At 39.0% G+C, this 17,672-nt stretch overlaps 1 protein-coding gene across 5 annotated transcripts in view; it reads right to left on the reverse strand.

Annotated features, from left to right (window-relative positions):
• Positions 1–14,102, reverse strand: part of mus81 (MUS81 structure-specific endonuclease subunit) — a 74,326-nt gene extending 60,224 nt beyond the window's left edge. For 4 of the 5 annotated variants that reach the window (XM_059343802.1, XM_059343801.1, XM_059343800.1 and 1 more), the window contains exons 1-4: positions 14,017–14,102; positions 8,855–9,005; positions 5,584–5,713; positions 1,805–1,890 (exon numbers count right to left, since the gene is read on the reverse strand). In XM_059343802.1, the coding sequence (XP_059199785.1) occupies positions 1,805–1,890; positions 5,584–5,713; positions 8,855–8,995 (357 nt within the window). In that variant the 5' untranslated portion in view covers positions 8,996–9,005; positions 14,017–14,102. The remainder of the gene's footprint in view (positions 1–1,804; positions 1,891–5,583; positions 5,714–8,854; positions 9,006–14,016) is intronic. The other variant, XM_059343799.1, reaches the window with a different exon arrangement.
• Positions 14,103–17,672: the final 3,570 nt, after the last annotated feature.

Consider the following 17,672-nt stretch of genomic DNA (forward strand, 5'->3'; position numbering starts at 1 on the left):
CACCCGATTTACTTCAAACTTGGTCAGTAGCATCACAAGGCCTTTGGGATCAAAAGTTGTATAAATCTTTACCGACGGTCACACTATGTGGGCGTGGCATGGCGGCAAAATATGGCGTCTCGCCACAAAACACGAGATTGTTATAACTTCTCAATTCTTTGTCCCATCTGGTCCAAACTTCTCATGCTTCATCAGAGTCCAGCCCTTAACACTTCCCAATAACAATATTTATAAAGCCCCGCCCCTTATGCTTTATCCACGCCCCCTTTCATAAAATGACCACATTGCATACTTTACATAACTCCTCCGACAGATTTCACCCCATGGACTTCAAACTTGGTCAGTACCATCAAAAGGCCTTTGGGATCAAAAGTTGTATAAATCTTTACCGCCTGTCACACTATGTGGGCGTGGCATGGCGGCAAAATATGGCGTCTCGCCATAACACACGAGACTGTATAACTTGACCATACATTGTCTAATCTGTCCCAAATTTCACACACGTGATTAGGGTCCAGCCCGGAACACACCCACGTGTCAATATTGACACACAGTCATAGCGCCCCCTGCTGGCAACAGCAAGTAACTAGTTTTATACTTAGCCCTTCCACTAGGTTTCACGTAGAGACACGAAATTTGGTACACACGAGTCATGTGGAGACGCACCAAAAAGCCTCTTGGACCCATACCTCAAACCCAACAGGAAGTCCGCCATCTTGGTTTGAATATCGCACTTTTCATCGTTTTTGGCCATTTCCAGGTGGCATACTTTAACGAACTCCTCCTACAGATTTCATCCAATTCTCTTCAAACTTGGTCAGTACCATCACAAGGCCTTTGGGATCAAAAGTTGTATAAATCTGTAACGACGGTCACACTATGTGGGCGTGGCATGGCGGCAAAATATGGCGTCTCGCCATAAAACACGAGATCGTTATAACTTTCCCATTCTTTGTCCCATCTGCTCCACACTTGTCCTGCTTCAACAGAGTCCAGCCCTTAACACTTCTAAAAAACGATTTTTCACGAAGCCCCACCCCTTATGGTTTATCCACGCCCCCTTTTACAAAATGACCACGTTGCATACTTTGATGAACTCCTCCTACAGATTTTATCCAGTTGACTTCAAACTTGGTCACTACCATCACAAGGCCTTTGGGATCAAAAGTTGTATAAATCTTTACCGAGGGTCACACTATGTGGGCGTGGCATGGCGGCAAAATATGGCGTCTCGCCATAAAACACGAGATTGTTATAACTTGACCATACATTGTCCAACCTGTCCCAAATTTCACACACGTGATTAGGGTCCAGCCTGGAACACACCCACGTGTCAATATTGACACACAGTCATAGCGCCCCCTGCTGGCTACAGGAAGCAACATGTTTTACACCTACCCCTAGCAAAGTGGTAGGAGACACACCATTTGGTACGCATAGGGACTGAGACCACAGCGTCACGTCCGACTTGCCCTACCCTGACGTGCCCTTCCCCCGACGGCTCCACTCTGCTCGGTCCCGTTCAGTCCTGCTTGCAGGCCTAGTAATCATTATATTTGTCAAAAAAATGTACCTTTAGTTGTGCCAGGCATTAAAATGAACGAGAAGTTGGAGAAAACAAGGTGGTCTAATCATTTTTTCCATGACTGTATATCGAAGATTGTGCTCCAGGATTGTCCTTTTCTTTTTACATCATAAAATATGAGGACAGACATTCAAAGATGCATTTAAAAAACCTCAACAGAAGCTTCTAATGTCAATGTTTTGGTTTAAATTGGGTCTTTTCTCACACAGCTTTATTTACCTTTGTGGAGGGAGCCAGGCTGTTGTTGTCCTGTCTGCCAGCAGGGGGCGCTACTTCAGGGAGACAGTGAATTGGAGCGTTTGGACCTAAAGAAGAGGTAAAGAGAACAATGTGAAGACAGAGCTGATGTAATCACCTTTATAAATTCATCACTTCAGCATTCCTTAAGAGTACTTTTTTAACCATCTGGGCCCACTCAAATTTACTCCCCTTTCAGACGAGGTAAATGTGTACACAGTGTATTATTATTATTGACCCATTAGAACTGAAATTTGAATTTCAAAATATATCAAGACCACCAGCAATTCACACAACACACCAGCAATTCACACAACACGCCAGCAATTCGCCACAATACACCAGCAATTCGCCACAACACACCAGCAATTAATTTACATTTACATTTTGTCATTTAGCAGACGCTTTTATCCAAAGTGACTTACAGGAAGAGAAAAGAAAACAATCAAGTTATAGTGCAGTAAGAGCTATTAGTCCATCAATAAGTGCGAGTGACAATTCTTTAAGTAGTTGAATTACCGTGTAGGAAAGAAGATGCTCTCTGAAGAGCTGGGTCTTCAGGAGTTTTTTTTAAAGGTAGAGAGGGATGCCCCTGCTCTGGTCGGAACTGGTAGTGTGTTCCACCAGCGGGGAACAAGAAATGCAAAGAGTCTGAATTGCCTTCGACCAACGGGGGGCAGAGCCAGGCGCCGTTCATTGGAAGAGTGCAACGGTCGTGAGGTAGCATATGCCTGAATCAGGGCGTTCAGGTAGGTAGGTGCAGTACCGGAGACAACTTTGTAGGCCAGCATTAGAGATTTGAATTTGATGCGGGCTGCAAAAGGTAGCCAGTGGAGATCAATGATCAGCGGTGTGACATGTGTCCTTTTTGGCTTGTTACAGACCAGGCGCGCCGCCTCGTTCTGGATCACCTGAAGCAGTTTAACTGAGCAGGCTGGTTGAGTTAGGTAAGGTCTGATTTTTCAGAGGCGACGTGACTGGAAGAGGTGAGCTGGTCATCAATCATCGCACCTACGTTTCTCACCACCCTGGTGGGGGCAAGACATAGGGAGTCAATTTTGATGTTGATGTTGTGGTGTATTGTAGGTTTGGCAGGAAGGACCAGCAGTTCAGTTTTTGAAAGGTTCAGCTGGAGGTGATGTGCCTTCATCCAAGTGGATGAAGGCACATCACCTGGTTAACTGTGTCAAACGCAGCTGACAAGTCAAGCAGAATTAGAACTGAGGACTTTGCTGATGATCTTGCTTCTTTTAAGGCTTCTGTCACAGACAACAGAGCAGTTTCAGTTGAGTGGCCGCTTTTGAAACCAGATTGATTTGGATCAAGAGGATTGTTCTGTAGGAGGAATTCTGAAAGTTGCTTAGCGACCGCCCGTTCAATAGTTTTGGATAAGAATGGAAGAAGTGAGAGAGGACGATAGTTCTCGACTTCAGCAGGGTTGAGAGAAGGTTTCTTGAGTAAAGGTGTTACCCGAGCTGCTTTGAAAGCAGTGGGTAAAGTGCCGGAGGACAGTGACCACTAATCACATGTGTGATAGCTGGCGTGATGGTTGGGCAAATGGACTGAAGAAGGTTTGTTGGTATAGGGTCCAACGAGCATGTAGTAGGACGGCTACATGTCAACAGTTTGGATACCTGACTCTCAGAGAGGGGTGTAAAGCCAGAAAATTAGGTGCTAGCAGCTGATTCAGTGCTGCTCAGCTGAGATACAGAAAGACATGTAGTAGGACTTGTCACAGTATTAGGAGTCGGATGGGGAGTGAGCTGGTCAGAGAATTGGCTGGTGATTGCTGCAACTTTTTTTTTTTTTTTATGTATTTTTTGGGGCTTTTTCATGCCTTTAATGGACAGGATAGTTGAAGAGAGACAGGAAACAGGGGGCAGAGAGAGGGGAATGACATGCAGTAAAGGGCCGTCCGATGCGGGACTCGAACCGGGGCCAGCTGCAGCGAGGACTGTAGCCTCTACACATGGGGCGCCTGCGTAACCCACTACGCTACCGACCACCCCAATTGCTGCAACTTTGCCTGTAAAGAAGGATGCAAAGGTGTCTGCGGTGAGGCAGTTAGGAGGGGGAGGAGGCGGAGGGTTGAGTAGTGATTTGAAGGTGGAAAAGAGTTTCCAGGTGTCAAATACAATTCATCAAAACGGAAAGGGTAGGTACATATTGGATCCTCTTCCTGATTGGTTCCTGCGGTCATTCGCTTCTCCATAGTCAAACCAGCCTATACCCTATATATATGTAGTGTGCCAGTATTGTGATATTTATGGTAAATTCATTGAGACTGCTCAGAGCAAGCTGACATGAAGGATAAACACTTTACTGTCATTCTTTCTCACTTGGCTGCACTTGGTGGCTGGTTTGACTATGGAGAAGCGAATGATGGCAGCAACCAATCAGGAGGAGGATCAGTGTCCAATATGTACCTACCCGCTGGTGCGTTGTAGCGAACTGCTGGTGCGTTGTGTTAATTGCTAGCATGTTGTGAGGAATTGCTGGCGCGTTGTGGCAAATTGCTGGCGTGTTGTGTGAATTGCTGGCGCGTTGTGGCGAATTGCTGGTATGTTGTGTAAATTGCTGGCGTGTTGTGTGAATTGCTGGTGTGGTTTGCACTCCAGGGCCACTGTACCAGAGGGTTAAATCTCGAGAAAAACCTTCAGCTGTAATATTACATTTTGTTGGTATTTGAATTTTTCTGGTGTCTGATGTTTCTTGCAAGTCTAAGAACATGTTAAATCTACGTAACTATTATTTTCTGGTTTATTATCATGTTATTGTTTTCCTATTGCTCCTTTAACATTTTTTTTAAATACTAATTATGTCATTTTTATTTCATAAATATATGATATTTATTAGGGCTGCACAATTAATCAAATTTTAATTGTGATCGCGATTTTGGCCACCATGATTAAATTTACCTGATCGTCCGTGATATTTCCATTTTAAAATGCCGCTCTCCTTCATATCTAATCAATAATAATCTAATAAATAACGAGCTAGCGCAAAGCAGGATGTGACTTGCACTCGACGCCACAACAACACGCTCCAATTGTAAAAGCCGGCGAAGCAGTGTTGCCAACTTAGCGATTTTGTTGCTATATTTAGCAACTTTTCAGACCCCCTTAATTTTTTTTAAAAAAGCGACTAGCAAATCCAGCGACTTTTTCTGGTGTTATAGGAGGCTAGTTAAGAGCGAGTCGAATCAGCTCGGGGACGTTAACCCCTTAGCATCCAGGCTAATAGGCTAACAGTTAGCTCTGTAGCAGTATAGTATGTATGTGTGTAGGTGTTCACCTAGCGATCGCTGTTTGTTTACAACAAGCACCGGACACTCTAAACACACACTAAAAACTGTTCCTATTATTTGTTTAAAAGTAGTGCAATAAAAATACAGATGTTTTCCCTAACATGATGAATGACCATGATTAATAATCGTGATTACAATATTGATCAAAATAATCGTGATTATGATTTTGGCCATAATTGTGCAGCCCTAGTTTTTATATGTATTTATTTCTTAAATTCTCTAAAATATCTAAACTTCATGTAGTATTTTCCAGAATCCTTTTACCACTTAATCTACTGACTTATCTGTTTTTATCTTCAGCTCTCATATGATCCTTTTGATTTCTATCTAATGTTTTTGCAGAAAAAATAACTAAGCCTACGTATAATGACAGCAGCCTTCGCAGCAGCCTATCTGGACAAGAACAAAGGTAAAAGTGCATTTCAGCCAGTGAATCCATGCATCTGTTTCTTACTGTTCTCTCTCTGGTATCGCTGCAGTTTGTCATCCAGAATCTTACAGATGCCGTCACCAAAGTTCTGGAGGATCTTGGCCTCTTTGGCGTTTTGAAGTGGTAATGGATATTTATTCAAAGAGCTGATAGCCTGCAGAAAGAAAACAAAAACACATGAAATAAAGATGAACTTCAGGAGAAGTGTACAGCCATAAATCACACACTGAAAGACAGAGGATGAGTTTCTTCTCATAGGCTATAGGAGCCTAAAAAAACACACAACTTGTGTTTGCCATCCACTGTCCCCTTTAGAAAAAAATCTCAATAAAAATGCCATTGCAAGAGGTATCATTTCTGAATTTTACGACATGTTGACGGAACACTCCCCTGACTCCTCTAATTCAAAACGCAGAGCATGGGAAATAGATTTAGGAGAGGAATTAACAGTGGAACAGTGGCATAGAGCCTGCAAGACAGCCCTAACCCAGTCAGGTAATACACACCTAAAACTTTTACAGTTTAATTGGTTAATGAGAGTGTATATTACACCAGTAAAATTCAACAAATTTAACAGTAACGTATCAGATTCATGCACTAGATGTGGTGAAGATAAAAGGTACACTCTTTCACTGCAAGGCTAAAATATTTTGGGATTTTTCATTAGTTTTAGTTTTAAGTTCATTGTCAATTTTTGTTTTCAAATACAGTTAGTTTTAATTCATTTTTAGGAGTGAGTTTGCTAGTTTTAATTAGTATTTATTTTTTGGAAATGCTTAGTTTTAGTTTAGTTTATATTAGTTTTAGTTTTTTGTAATGGGGTATTTGTTGTGTGCCAGATTTAAAAAAGTCACAATAAATGTTTCCTTTATTTCCTTTGTCTGATCCATCTCAGCTCCAATAAGTTTATTAAGTCATAAAACCAGATAAATGAAATAGATTTTCATATCAACCAAAAAGGTTTACCTATGAAAAAAGTTGACAAAGACGAAAATGAAGGACATTTTCACTATAATTTTAGTTAGTTTTGTAACCACAAAATACAGTTTCAGTTAGTTATCGTTTATTTTTTTTAAACTCTCGTTTTTATTTTTATTTCAGTTAACAAAAATCTTTTTCCAATTCTAATTTTCGTTATTTTGTTAGTTTTCGTTAACTATAATATCCTTGTTTCACTGCTTTTGGCTGTGCCCGAGAATCAAAGAGTTTTGGGAAGAGGTTAGTGTATTAGTTCAGGAGATTCTATCCATTAGACTAGTTCAGGAACCGAGACTTTTTCACTTGGTCTATACCCAGAGGGGCATTATATAAATTACCATGAACAAGTTTTTCTTAATTTGTGTTTGTTACAGGCAAAACGAATGATTGCTTTAACATGGAGAAACATTGGTAAACCAAGCAGATCACAGTGGTTGAAGTCTTTATGTTTGCCCCTCGAAAGAATTAAATACACGCTTAAGAATAAACAAGAGGTGTTTCAAAGAGTATGGGGACGTTTTATACATTATATTAGGAACAATAATCTGGCTCATTTAATAAACGGACCTGGAGCAGAATAATTTTAAATGTACTCGTTTTTGATTGGATCCTCAAGGACTCTTGTTCTTAAACTATGCTACCTTTGGCCACCATCTTCTTGTATGTTTGCTTGTTTTGTATTTTTCTTGTGACCTATGTGTCAATTTTGTCAAACAAAACTCAATAAATATATTGTTGGGAAAAAAAACACACACAACTTGTGTGGGACAATAAACCCAACAAGGACAATCTGGATTAATGCCATTATGCCATTGCCACTGGACTTCCAGTTAAAAGCTTCTGCAACTCTTTAGCTCCATTAGCCTGAATATAATCATACTTTCAGCTCAGGACAGGGTTCTCTCAGCACAGTAATGGTGAAGAATAATGTGTAAAGATCTACGTGAGTAGTGTTTTCCAACAGCAGTGTGCAGGATTTTCTTTATTAGGCCCCATTTACACGAGGAAGCTTGCGGGTAAAAACAACAAAATATTTTCTGGGAAGTGCCTTTCGTTTAGACGGTGAGGGCATTTTGGGGCTTAAAAACACAAAAATCTGAAACCGCTCTAATAAACTTACAGGAGTATTACCACCAAATATACAGGATATGTACAGATAGTATTACTGAACAGAGAAGGATCTGTAATTACCTATATCACATTTTGGATGCACCAATTGATCGGAGGTGAGACCTGGAAGATCTAGTCGATGGGGGATAACTTCGTGGAAGGAGCAGCTGATGAAAGCGGCGTGAAAACTTCCACATGCCCAAAGATGCTCTTATCACTTTAAGTGAGGCCGTCTGGCATGCATACCCAATCCAATTCCAGACACACACAGATTTCCCCCCAAAAATGCTTGTCTAAACGCAGAATAAAAAGTGAAGACGAGACGCCACTTTTGCGTCTTCTGTTCAGACCATCATCATGTAAACATAGCCTGAGTCTTTAATTATTTCAGCTCTACTGGGTCACTGCAGTCCTACTGTACACCCAAGAATTATTGTTATGGAAATACCCCAGAGTAGTAAAATCAAGTTACTTTTTTCATCTAATTTCTTTGTGTTTGTGTGTGGTAAGCAGTGGTGGATTAAAGTACCTCTGTACGTTACCTCAGTACTGTACTTGAGTAAACATACTTATTTTTAGGTACTTGTACTTGACTTGAGTATTTCCATTTCATATGACTTTATACTTTTACTCCACTACATTTAGCTGACAGCTTTAGTTACTTTTCAAGTTGAGATTTAAAATGAAAATATATCAAACGATCTGAAAAAGTACACAAAAAATATTGAAATATGGTTCAAGTAAAAGCCAATTTAAAAAAAATAAGTCTTAAGTTTGCTCTTAAAAATATTACCTAACAGTAACAGAACATGAGTCTGATCAGTAGACCTGGGATGGGGTTTACCTTCTGGTAGGTGTACTGGATCTCCTTACCTTCTGGTAGGAATACTGGATGTCCTTACCTTCTGGTAGGTGTACTGGATCCTCTTACCTTCTGGTAGGTGTACTGGATCTCCTTACCTTCTGTAGGTGAACTGGATCTCCTTATCTTCTAGTTGGTGTACTGGATCTTATTACCTTCAGATAGGGGTACTGGATCCTCTTATCTTCTGGTAGGTGTACTGGCTCTTCTTACCTCCTGGTAGGTGAACAGGACCTTCTTACCTTCTGGTATGTGTACTGGATCTTCTTACCTTCTGGCAGGTGAACTGGATCTTTAGGCCCTCCGCTCTCTGTTCCTATCACTAAGTTAGTCCTGGTGGTTTACCTTCTGGTAGGTGTACTGGGTCTTCAGGCCCTTGTCCTTGGCCTCGTCCCGGAGCTCGGTGAGCCAGAGGAGGAACAGTGGGTTCGGGCAGGAGGGGACGGCTCGTTTCCGACCCAGGTGGACCGGCTCCGACGCTGGCATCCCTTTAGATCTACCAGGGGAGAAATCACAGACTTATAGATTCAATTCAATTCAGTTTATTTGCCAGACTCATGTCCAAAAGTTACGCAACACAGGACAGATAAAAACAAATAAAACAAGACAGGCAAACAATCAAGAAAAAAACAAATACAAGAATTAAAATACATACAGACATTTCAGCCAATGTCCTCTCAGTATGGATGTGTACCTGGAGCAGCTCACAAAGGGATCTGAGAGTACCACCATGATACTGTTAGGCCTGGGCCGATAATCAATAAATCAATTAATCGCACGATAAATTAAATGAACTCAATAATTTTGCCGGCCTCGATATATCGCCATGCGCATGCATGTTTGTTTTCCTCGTCTGTTGCCTCCAAGCAGGCTGGATGACAGGAGGGTTCACTCTGTGCTCGATCTCAGCACCTGGGCGCTTTTGTTCCATAGCAGAATGAGCGGAGTGAACCCTCCTGTCAGTCATCCAGTCTCTTTGTCTCTGTGGAGAAGGCTGGGCCGCTAGCATTGGCTACACACAGAGTGCAGCAGGTGAGCCTCGTGCGGAGCAACGCGAGGAAAAAAGATGATTGCAAAGCCAAATGCCACAGCCCCGGTGTGGGAATATGTCGGTTTCAAACCGAATGAAAAAGGTGAGCCCATCAACACACGGACGAGCCTGTATGCCGAATTTGTTCAAAAGTGGTGGCAACAAAAAAAGCCACCACAACAAACTTGCATGCCCATCTAAAGCAGAACCACCCGACCCAGTTTTCCCAGCTGGGGAAAAAAACTGCACCTGGAGATGCAGAGCCTTCGTCCCGACAATCAACACTGGTCGACAAAGTAAATATAAACGCTGTGCGCTCACAGAAAGTGGAGTTTGCTACATCGCAAAATAAATGCTGCCCTTTTAAAATAAAATAAAAATAAAAAAAATGTTTGTTTTATTTATTCAGGATATTTAAACGTTCTTAAAATTACAATTACAATGGTAAAAAACACTGAGAAATAAAAATGTATTGTATTTGAAAGGGTGTGCATTATTATGATATATTATCATGTTGACAATAATATCGTTTATCGGCAATAATTTGTGGGACAATATATTGTCCAGCAAAATTTGTTATCGTCCCAGGCCTAGATACTGTTGGTGGACTCATCCAGACATTGCATGAACTTAAACATCAAAATTCTTAAAAGTGCTTTCAGTGTGCTAACTCCTACAGATACAATCATCTGACTAGCACTCCCTCCTCTGGGAACCTTGAGTAAAATTCTCATTGCATCACTGTAGGCAACTTGTAACTTCTGCATGCTGGATTTTTTTTGTAAGACCACAGGTGGGCAGTATAGAGTAGTGTGCAGTAAGCTTTGAACAGAGCCACTTTAACTTGAGTAGAACAGCAGCTAAACTTACGTGCTATGGTGTTTGTATAACTTATAACACTGTCTGTATATGTCATCATCATCATTATTCATATCATCTGCAACACAATGACCAAGGTATCTAATCTTTTTGCAGACCTCAAGACAATTATTGGACAGTTTGAACACAGGAAAATTACGCCATTTATACTGTTTCATAATAAAACAGCACTTTTGCTGGAATTATATTTTGTATCTAATTCAACACCATAGTCAATGATTGTAAATATTGCTTTCTTTTATTGTTATTCGTTTTTATTTTCATTTCATTTAAAATGAATAACAGAATTATAATAATTTATTGTAAATATTGCTTTCCTTATCTTGTTATCTTTTTTTCTGATGCTTGCTTTGGCAATATATACATTGTTACGTCATGCCAATAAAGCCAATTGAATTGAACTGAATTGGATATATTAAGAAGCTCCTGCTGCCCAGCACTACTCGGACTAAAAGTAACAAGGTCATCTGCATACTAGGGCTGGGGGATATGGCCCTAAAACAATATCACAATATTCCAGGGTATTTTTGCGATAACTCCTTGAAGATATTACAAAATACTAGGGCCGGGACTCGATTAAAAAAAATTAATTAATTGGCTTTGTAATTAATTAATCGAAATTAATTGCATTTTAATCGCATATAAATATTTGACCTGAGAACAGTGACAAGTAATTTTTTTCAAATTGATTTTTAGTATACCCTTGAATACCACATTAGCGTTCACGCTAGCTGCTATATGTTTTGCATTGAGGTGATACTTGAGGCTCGATGTGCTGCGGTGATATGTGAATTCCTTGTTGCATAGCTTGCACACAACCATGCTCTTATGGACGCTTCCATCCATTCGTTTTTTGTAACAAAATTTCCAATCCACGGGGCCAACCAAAGCAGTCTCATTAGCTTCTTCGTTCATGTTCACTGTGGTTTGTTGTTGTCTGAACTCATGAACGCTAGTTGGTGCTCCATTATAATCGTTCCGCCTGAAACTCATCCAGTGGGAAAGTTCCGCGGTGCAAAAATAAGTGTGATTATGTGAATATTTTTACGCGTTAATTTTTGTGTAATTAATTAATCGTAATTAACGCGTTAAAGTCCCGGCCCTACAAAATACTGAAAAATATATAGAAAAAATTATTGTTTTAGTCTGAATAAATAAATAAAAAACTAAAATCAATCATACATCTAAAATGTAGTGTAAATTGCAAGTCTCAACAGTTGCCAAATACAATTTTTTTTCTTTTTCTTGAGTATTAGCAAATAATTAAAAATAACCATCTACGGGGTCCGGGAGCAATCCATTATATACACTGATCTTATCATTGCATATTTAATGAATTATTGTAAAGGAGAATAAGGGTTCTAGTATGTTTAATTTAAGGAATCTTATTTGGACACTCTGTTGAGCAACAGCAACACAACACAAAATAACTTTATATTATGAATAGTGTAAATAAACTTTCAGTAGGTTGAAATGTGCCGTTAGTGCAGCACATGAGACTCCATTATGAGACTATATTTTGTAAGAAATATCTTAGGAGAATTGGAATTGTTGACTTTGTAATGGAATTTGAATACAACTTCCAATAGGCTGACGCCAATGATCAATGAAAATAAATATATAACAATAAAAATTGTAAAGAAAACAGTAATTCATTTTGTATAATTATTTTGTCACAGCCACATGGAGCGACTGCAGACAGCCTGACGAGCAATATGTGGCTCTGGAGCCTCGGGTTGCCTAATCCTGAGATAAACCCACTCACAGTGGCGGACACAGGGGGCGACCGCCCCCCCTCATGCCACCATGGTTGAAAAAGCGCTTAAGTGCCCTCAAGAGTGGTGAAAATGAGAGGAAGTGCCTTATTGGCTGCCCTTTACATGTGCAAAAAATGACTTTGGTGCCCTTTAGGTTGCCCCTTCATACAAAAAATTATGATGATGTGCACTCTAGAGCAAGACAATTTGATGACGTGCCTTAATGAGTGCCCTTTAGGTGCCCTTCTGCCCGTCTGGTGCCTCCATGCTTGAAAAGGTGTTGCTAAAGTGCCTCTAGATGGTGAAAATGATTGAAAGTGCCCTAATGGCTGCCCTTTACACATGAAAAAAAATATTGAGTGCCCTCTAGGGTTCCCCTTCATACAACAAATTATGATGATGTGCCCTCTAGAGCAAGAATATGGCAAACCAAAAAAACATATTCTTGTTGAGGTGCAAACGTTCCTCTCTTTGGTAGCCGATGAACGGGGAATGCAAAAGAGGCGTTCCTTTCACGTGGCGTCGCTATGACAAACAGCTACATCGAGTGAACTAAAAACTAGTGACCTGTCCGGGTCGGTCAGAGGTAATCCAAACACACTGTTGTATATACCGTTTTGTAGCCATGAGCTAACAATTCAAATTGTTTTACACAAAAAGCTACTATTGTTTGTCTCTAAACACATGCAGCTTTCAAAATTAGAGCACAGTGTGTTAACCCATTGAGGCCTGAAAAACCGCTGGGCGATTTTAAAATAAGCCTCTAATTTTCTGGAAATTCTGGAAAAAAAGGTGTGAACTCTTCTACTAAATAAAAGATTTTTCAGCCTCTGTAGCAGATAGAAATGAAATTCAAAAAGTATTTGAGAGCTTATACAAAATACTACAAAACGACCCTTATTCTCTATTAAATAATTCATTAAAATATGCAATGATCAAGATCAGTGTATATGATGGAATAGTGGTATTAGAATGTGTGAGAGGCACCAAATTTGGGCTTTTATGGGAAAAAAAATTCCCCAGGGGGGGCATGCCCCTGGACCCCCCTAGCCAGCTGTTTCTCCCCCGTCTGGCTGCTCCATGTCCTAGTGGGAAGCCCTGTTGAAAATTAAAAATGTCACAGTAGGATATCAATAAAGATTATATAATATGGTATCACCCAACTGTGAACAATGTATATGAAGTGTTTGCTCTCATTTAGCACTCAAAGTGCACAAGATTGATGCATTTTATTTGAAAATGTACAAAGTTTTCCCCGGGGGAGATGCCCCGAGACCCCCCTAGATGGTTCAGCTCGATGGTTTACTTTTAACTGTCAGTACCATATCATTAATTACTTTGATCTGGATCTCCTTTTAACTTAATGCTAATCGTAATCAAGGATTACTTGGATTTCATCATACATGATGCTTCATAGCTTTTTGCTGCTGGTGGAGCCCCATGTTGTGTAGAATGTGCCCTTTTTATTTTTTCGCCCTTCAAACAGTCTGAATCCGCCACTGTCACTCTATCAAGGAGGACTCTTTCCAGGCTTGTCTCAAAGATTAAGCCATGCAAGTCTAAGTACACTTGGCCGGTAGAGTGAAACAGCGAATGGCTCATTAAATCAGACTCATAAACTACTAAAACAACAAGATAAAATAAAACTAGAAAGTCCGATCGAAGCTAACTGTAGCCGTTAGCTACCAGGAGCTAACGCTAGCAGAGCCTAACTAGCTAGCTATTATAAAGTTTATTTTATGACTAGCCATCATATTTAATAGTGGTGAAGAACATCTGTAGAGATATTGAGCAGAGAAAGAGTGAGCTGAGGTCTCGCTATGTCAGGTAATGCGGCTCACCTGTTACCTGTGAGTTTGCAGCAGCTAGCAGTTAGCAGCTAGTAGGCGCCTCGGATTCAAAGAAAAGAAGCACTTCCTGTTTACATCCGTTACGTCACCGGAAAAAGAAGGAGGGGTGAACAGCGACACACAGCGGTTAAAATTAATAATTATTTAATTTATTTATTAATTAACCATTTCGAGGTTGGGGCTATTTTGGCTCCTTTTCCTTCTGCCTGTATAAACCTATGGTGTTTATTATGAACACAAAAAACACACCAAAAACAAGAGTTCCTCTTCCATGATTAGTTTCTATGATTAGGTCAAATTGTTGTTTTCTTGACGAGAGAAGCATGTTTTGGACATAACCAATTAAAACTTTTGTGGAGATATAGAGAGACAATGTTTTTTGAGCAGTAAACATGAAATTGCACTCCTATGCAATCCCTTGTATGATGTATTGATTTATCATCAGTGATTTATTGATCTAATATTTTAGTATCAATGATTGGGTTAAATTGTTCTTCTCTCGCCGAGACAACACTGTTTTGGACACAAGCGGTCATGTTTTAGCCCTGTAAAACCCAAAGATAGTTATCACGTTTTTTTAATCACTATTTTCTCGCTATTTTGACTTCTTCTCGTGACTTCAACTTTTTTCTTTTCATTTTGAATACTTTCTCGTGACTTCAACTTCTTTTCTCATATTGGCATTTTTTGCGTGATTTCAAAATTTTTGGGTCATTTTGAAATTTTTCATGTGACTTCAACTTTTTTCTTTTCATTTTGGAAGTTTCTTGTGATTTCAACTATTTTCAAGCAGGAAACATGTTATTGGACTCATATTCAATCCCTGTAGTGATTTATTGATTCTTAATCATTGGTATCGATGATTGGCTTAAATTGTTCTTCTCTTGCCAAAATAACACTGTTTTGGACACAAGCGGTCATGTTTTAACACTGGAAAACCCAAATATCATTTTGACTCTTTTCATGTGACTTCAACATTTTTCTTTTCATTTTGGCAGTTTCTTGTGATTTCAACTATTTTCAAGCAGGAAACATGTTATTGGACTCATATTCAATTCCTGTGGTGATTTATTGATTCATCATCATTAGTATCAATAATTGGCTTAAATTGTTCTTCTCTCACCGAAATAACACTGTTTTGGTCACAAGTGGTCATGTTTTAACACTCTAAAACCCAAATATCATTTTGACTCTTTTCATGTGACTTCAACTATTTTCTTTTCATTTTGGCAGTTTCTTGTGATTTCAACTCTTTTTAAGCAGGAAACATGCAGTTTGACTCATATTCAATCCCTGTACTGATTTATTGATTCATCATCATTAGTATCAATGATTGGGTCAAATTGTTCTTCTCTCGCCAAAACACACTGTTTTGAACACAAGCGGTCATGTTTTAATACTGTAAAACCCAAATATCATTTTGATTCTCTTCATATGACTTCAACTTTTTTCTTTTCATTTTGGCAGTTTCTTGTGATTTTAACTATTTTCAAGCAGGAAACATGTTATTGGACTCATATTCAATCCCTGTGGTGATTTATTGATTCATCATCATTAGTATCAATGATTGGGTCAAATTGTTCTTCTCTCGCCAAAATACACCGTTTTGGACACAAGCGGTCATGTTTTAACACTGTAAAACCCAAATATAATTTTGATTCTTTTCATATGACTTCAACTTTTTTCTTTTCATTTTGGCAGTTTCTTGTGATTTCAACAATTTTCAAGCAGGAAACATGTTATTGGACTCATATTCAATCCCTGTGGTGATTTATTGATTCATCCTCATTAGTATCAATGATTGGGTCAAATTGTTCTTCTCTCGCCAAAATCACAAGAAAAGAGTCAAAATGATATTTGGGTCTTATAGTGTTAAAACATGACTGCTTGTGGCAAAAACAGCCTTATTTCGGCGAGTGAAGAACAATTCAAGCCAATAATTCATACTAATGATGATGAATCAATAAATCACTACAGGGATTGAATATGAGTGAAAATGCATGTTTCCTGCTTGAAATGAGTTGAAATCACAAGAAAAGAGTCAAAATGATATTTGGGTCTTACACTGTTAAAACATGACTGCTTCTGGCAAAAACAGCCTTATTTCAGCGAGAGAAGAACAATTCAAGGCAATCATTCATACTACTGATGATGAATCAATAAATCACTACAGAGATTGAATATCAGTCAAAATGCATGTTTCCTGCTTTTAATGAGTTGAAATCACAAGAAAAGAGTAAAAATGATATTTGGGTCTTACAGTGTTAAAACATGACTGCTGGTGGCCAAAACAGCCTTATTTCGGCGAGAGAAGAACAATTTCAGCCAATCCTTGATACTAATGATGATGAATCAATAAATCACTACAGGGATTGAATATGAGTGAAAATGCATGTGTCCTGCTGAAAATGAGTTGAAATCACAAGAAAAGAGTAAAAATGATACTTGGGTCTTACAGTGTTAAAACATGACTGCTTGTGGCAAAAACAGCCTTATTTCGGCGAGAGAAGAACAATTCAAGTCAATCATTCAAACTAATGATGATGAATCAATAAATCACTACAGGGATTGAATATCAGTCAAAATGCATGTTTCCTGCTTTTAATGAGTTGAAATCACAAGAAAAGAGTCAAAATGATATTTGGGTCTTACACTGTTAAAACATGACTGCTTCTGGCAAAAACAGCCTTATTTCAGCGAGAGAAGAACAATTCAAGCCAATCATTCATACTACTGATGATGAATCAATAAATCACTACAGGGATTGAATATCAGTCAAAATGCATGTTTCCTGCTTTTAATGAGTTGAAATCACAAGAAAAGAGTAAAAATGATATTTGGGTCTTACAGTGTTAAAACATGACTGCTGGTGGCCAAAACAGCCTTATTTCGGCGAGAGAAGAACAATTTCAGCCAATCCTTGATACTAATGATGATGAATCAATAAATCACTACAGGGATTGAATATGAGTGAAAATGCATGTTTCCTGCTGAAAATGAGTTGAAATCACAAGAAAAGAGTAAAAATGATACTTGGGTCTTACAGTGTTAAAACATGACTGCTTGTGGCAAAAACAGCCTTATTTCGGCGAGAGAAGAACAATTCAAGTCAATCATTCAAACTAATGATGATGAATCAATAAATCACTACAGGGATTGAATATCAGTCAAAATGCATGTTTCCTGCTTTTAATGAGTTGAAATCACAAGAAAAGAGTCAAAATGATATTTGGGTCTTACACTGTTAAAACATGACTGCTTCTGGCAAAAACAGCCTTATTTCAGCGAGAGAAGAACAATTCAAGCCAATCATTCATACTACTGATGATGAATCAATAAATCACTACAGGGATTGAATATCAGTCAAAATGCATGTTTCCTGCTTTTAATGAGTTGAAATCACAAGAAAAGAGTAAAAATGATATTTGGGTCTTACAGTGTTAAAACATGACTGCTTCTGGCAAAAACAGCCTTATTTCAGCGAGAGAAGAACAATTCAAGCCAATCATTCAAACTACTGATGATGAATCAATAAATCACTACAGGGATTGAATATTAGTCAAAATGCATGTTTCCTGCTTTTAATGAGTTGAAATCACAAGAAAAGAGTAAAAATGATATTTGGGTCTTACAGTGTTAAAACATGA

The sequence above is a fragment of the Centropristis striata genome, chromosome 11 (assembly GCF_030273125.1).
Source record: "Centropristis striata isolate RG_2023a ecotype Rhode Island chromosome 11, C.striata_1.0, whole genome shotgun sequence".
NCBI classification, from domain to species: domain Eukaryota; kingdom Metazoa; phylum Chordata; class Actinopteri; order Perciformes; family Serranidae; genus Centropristis; species Centropristis striata.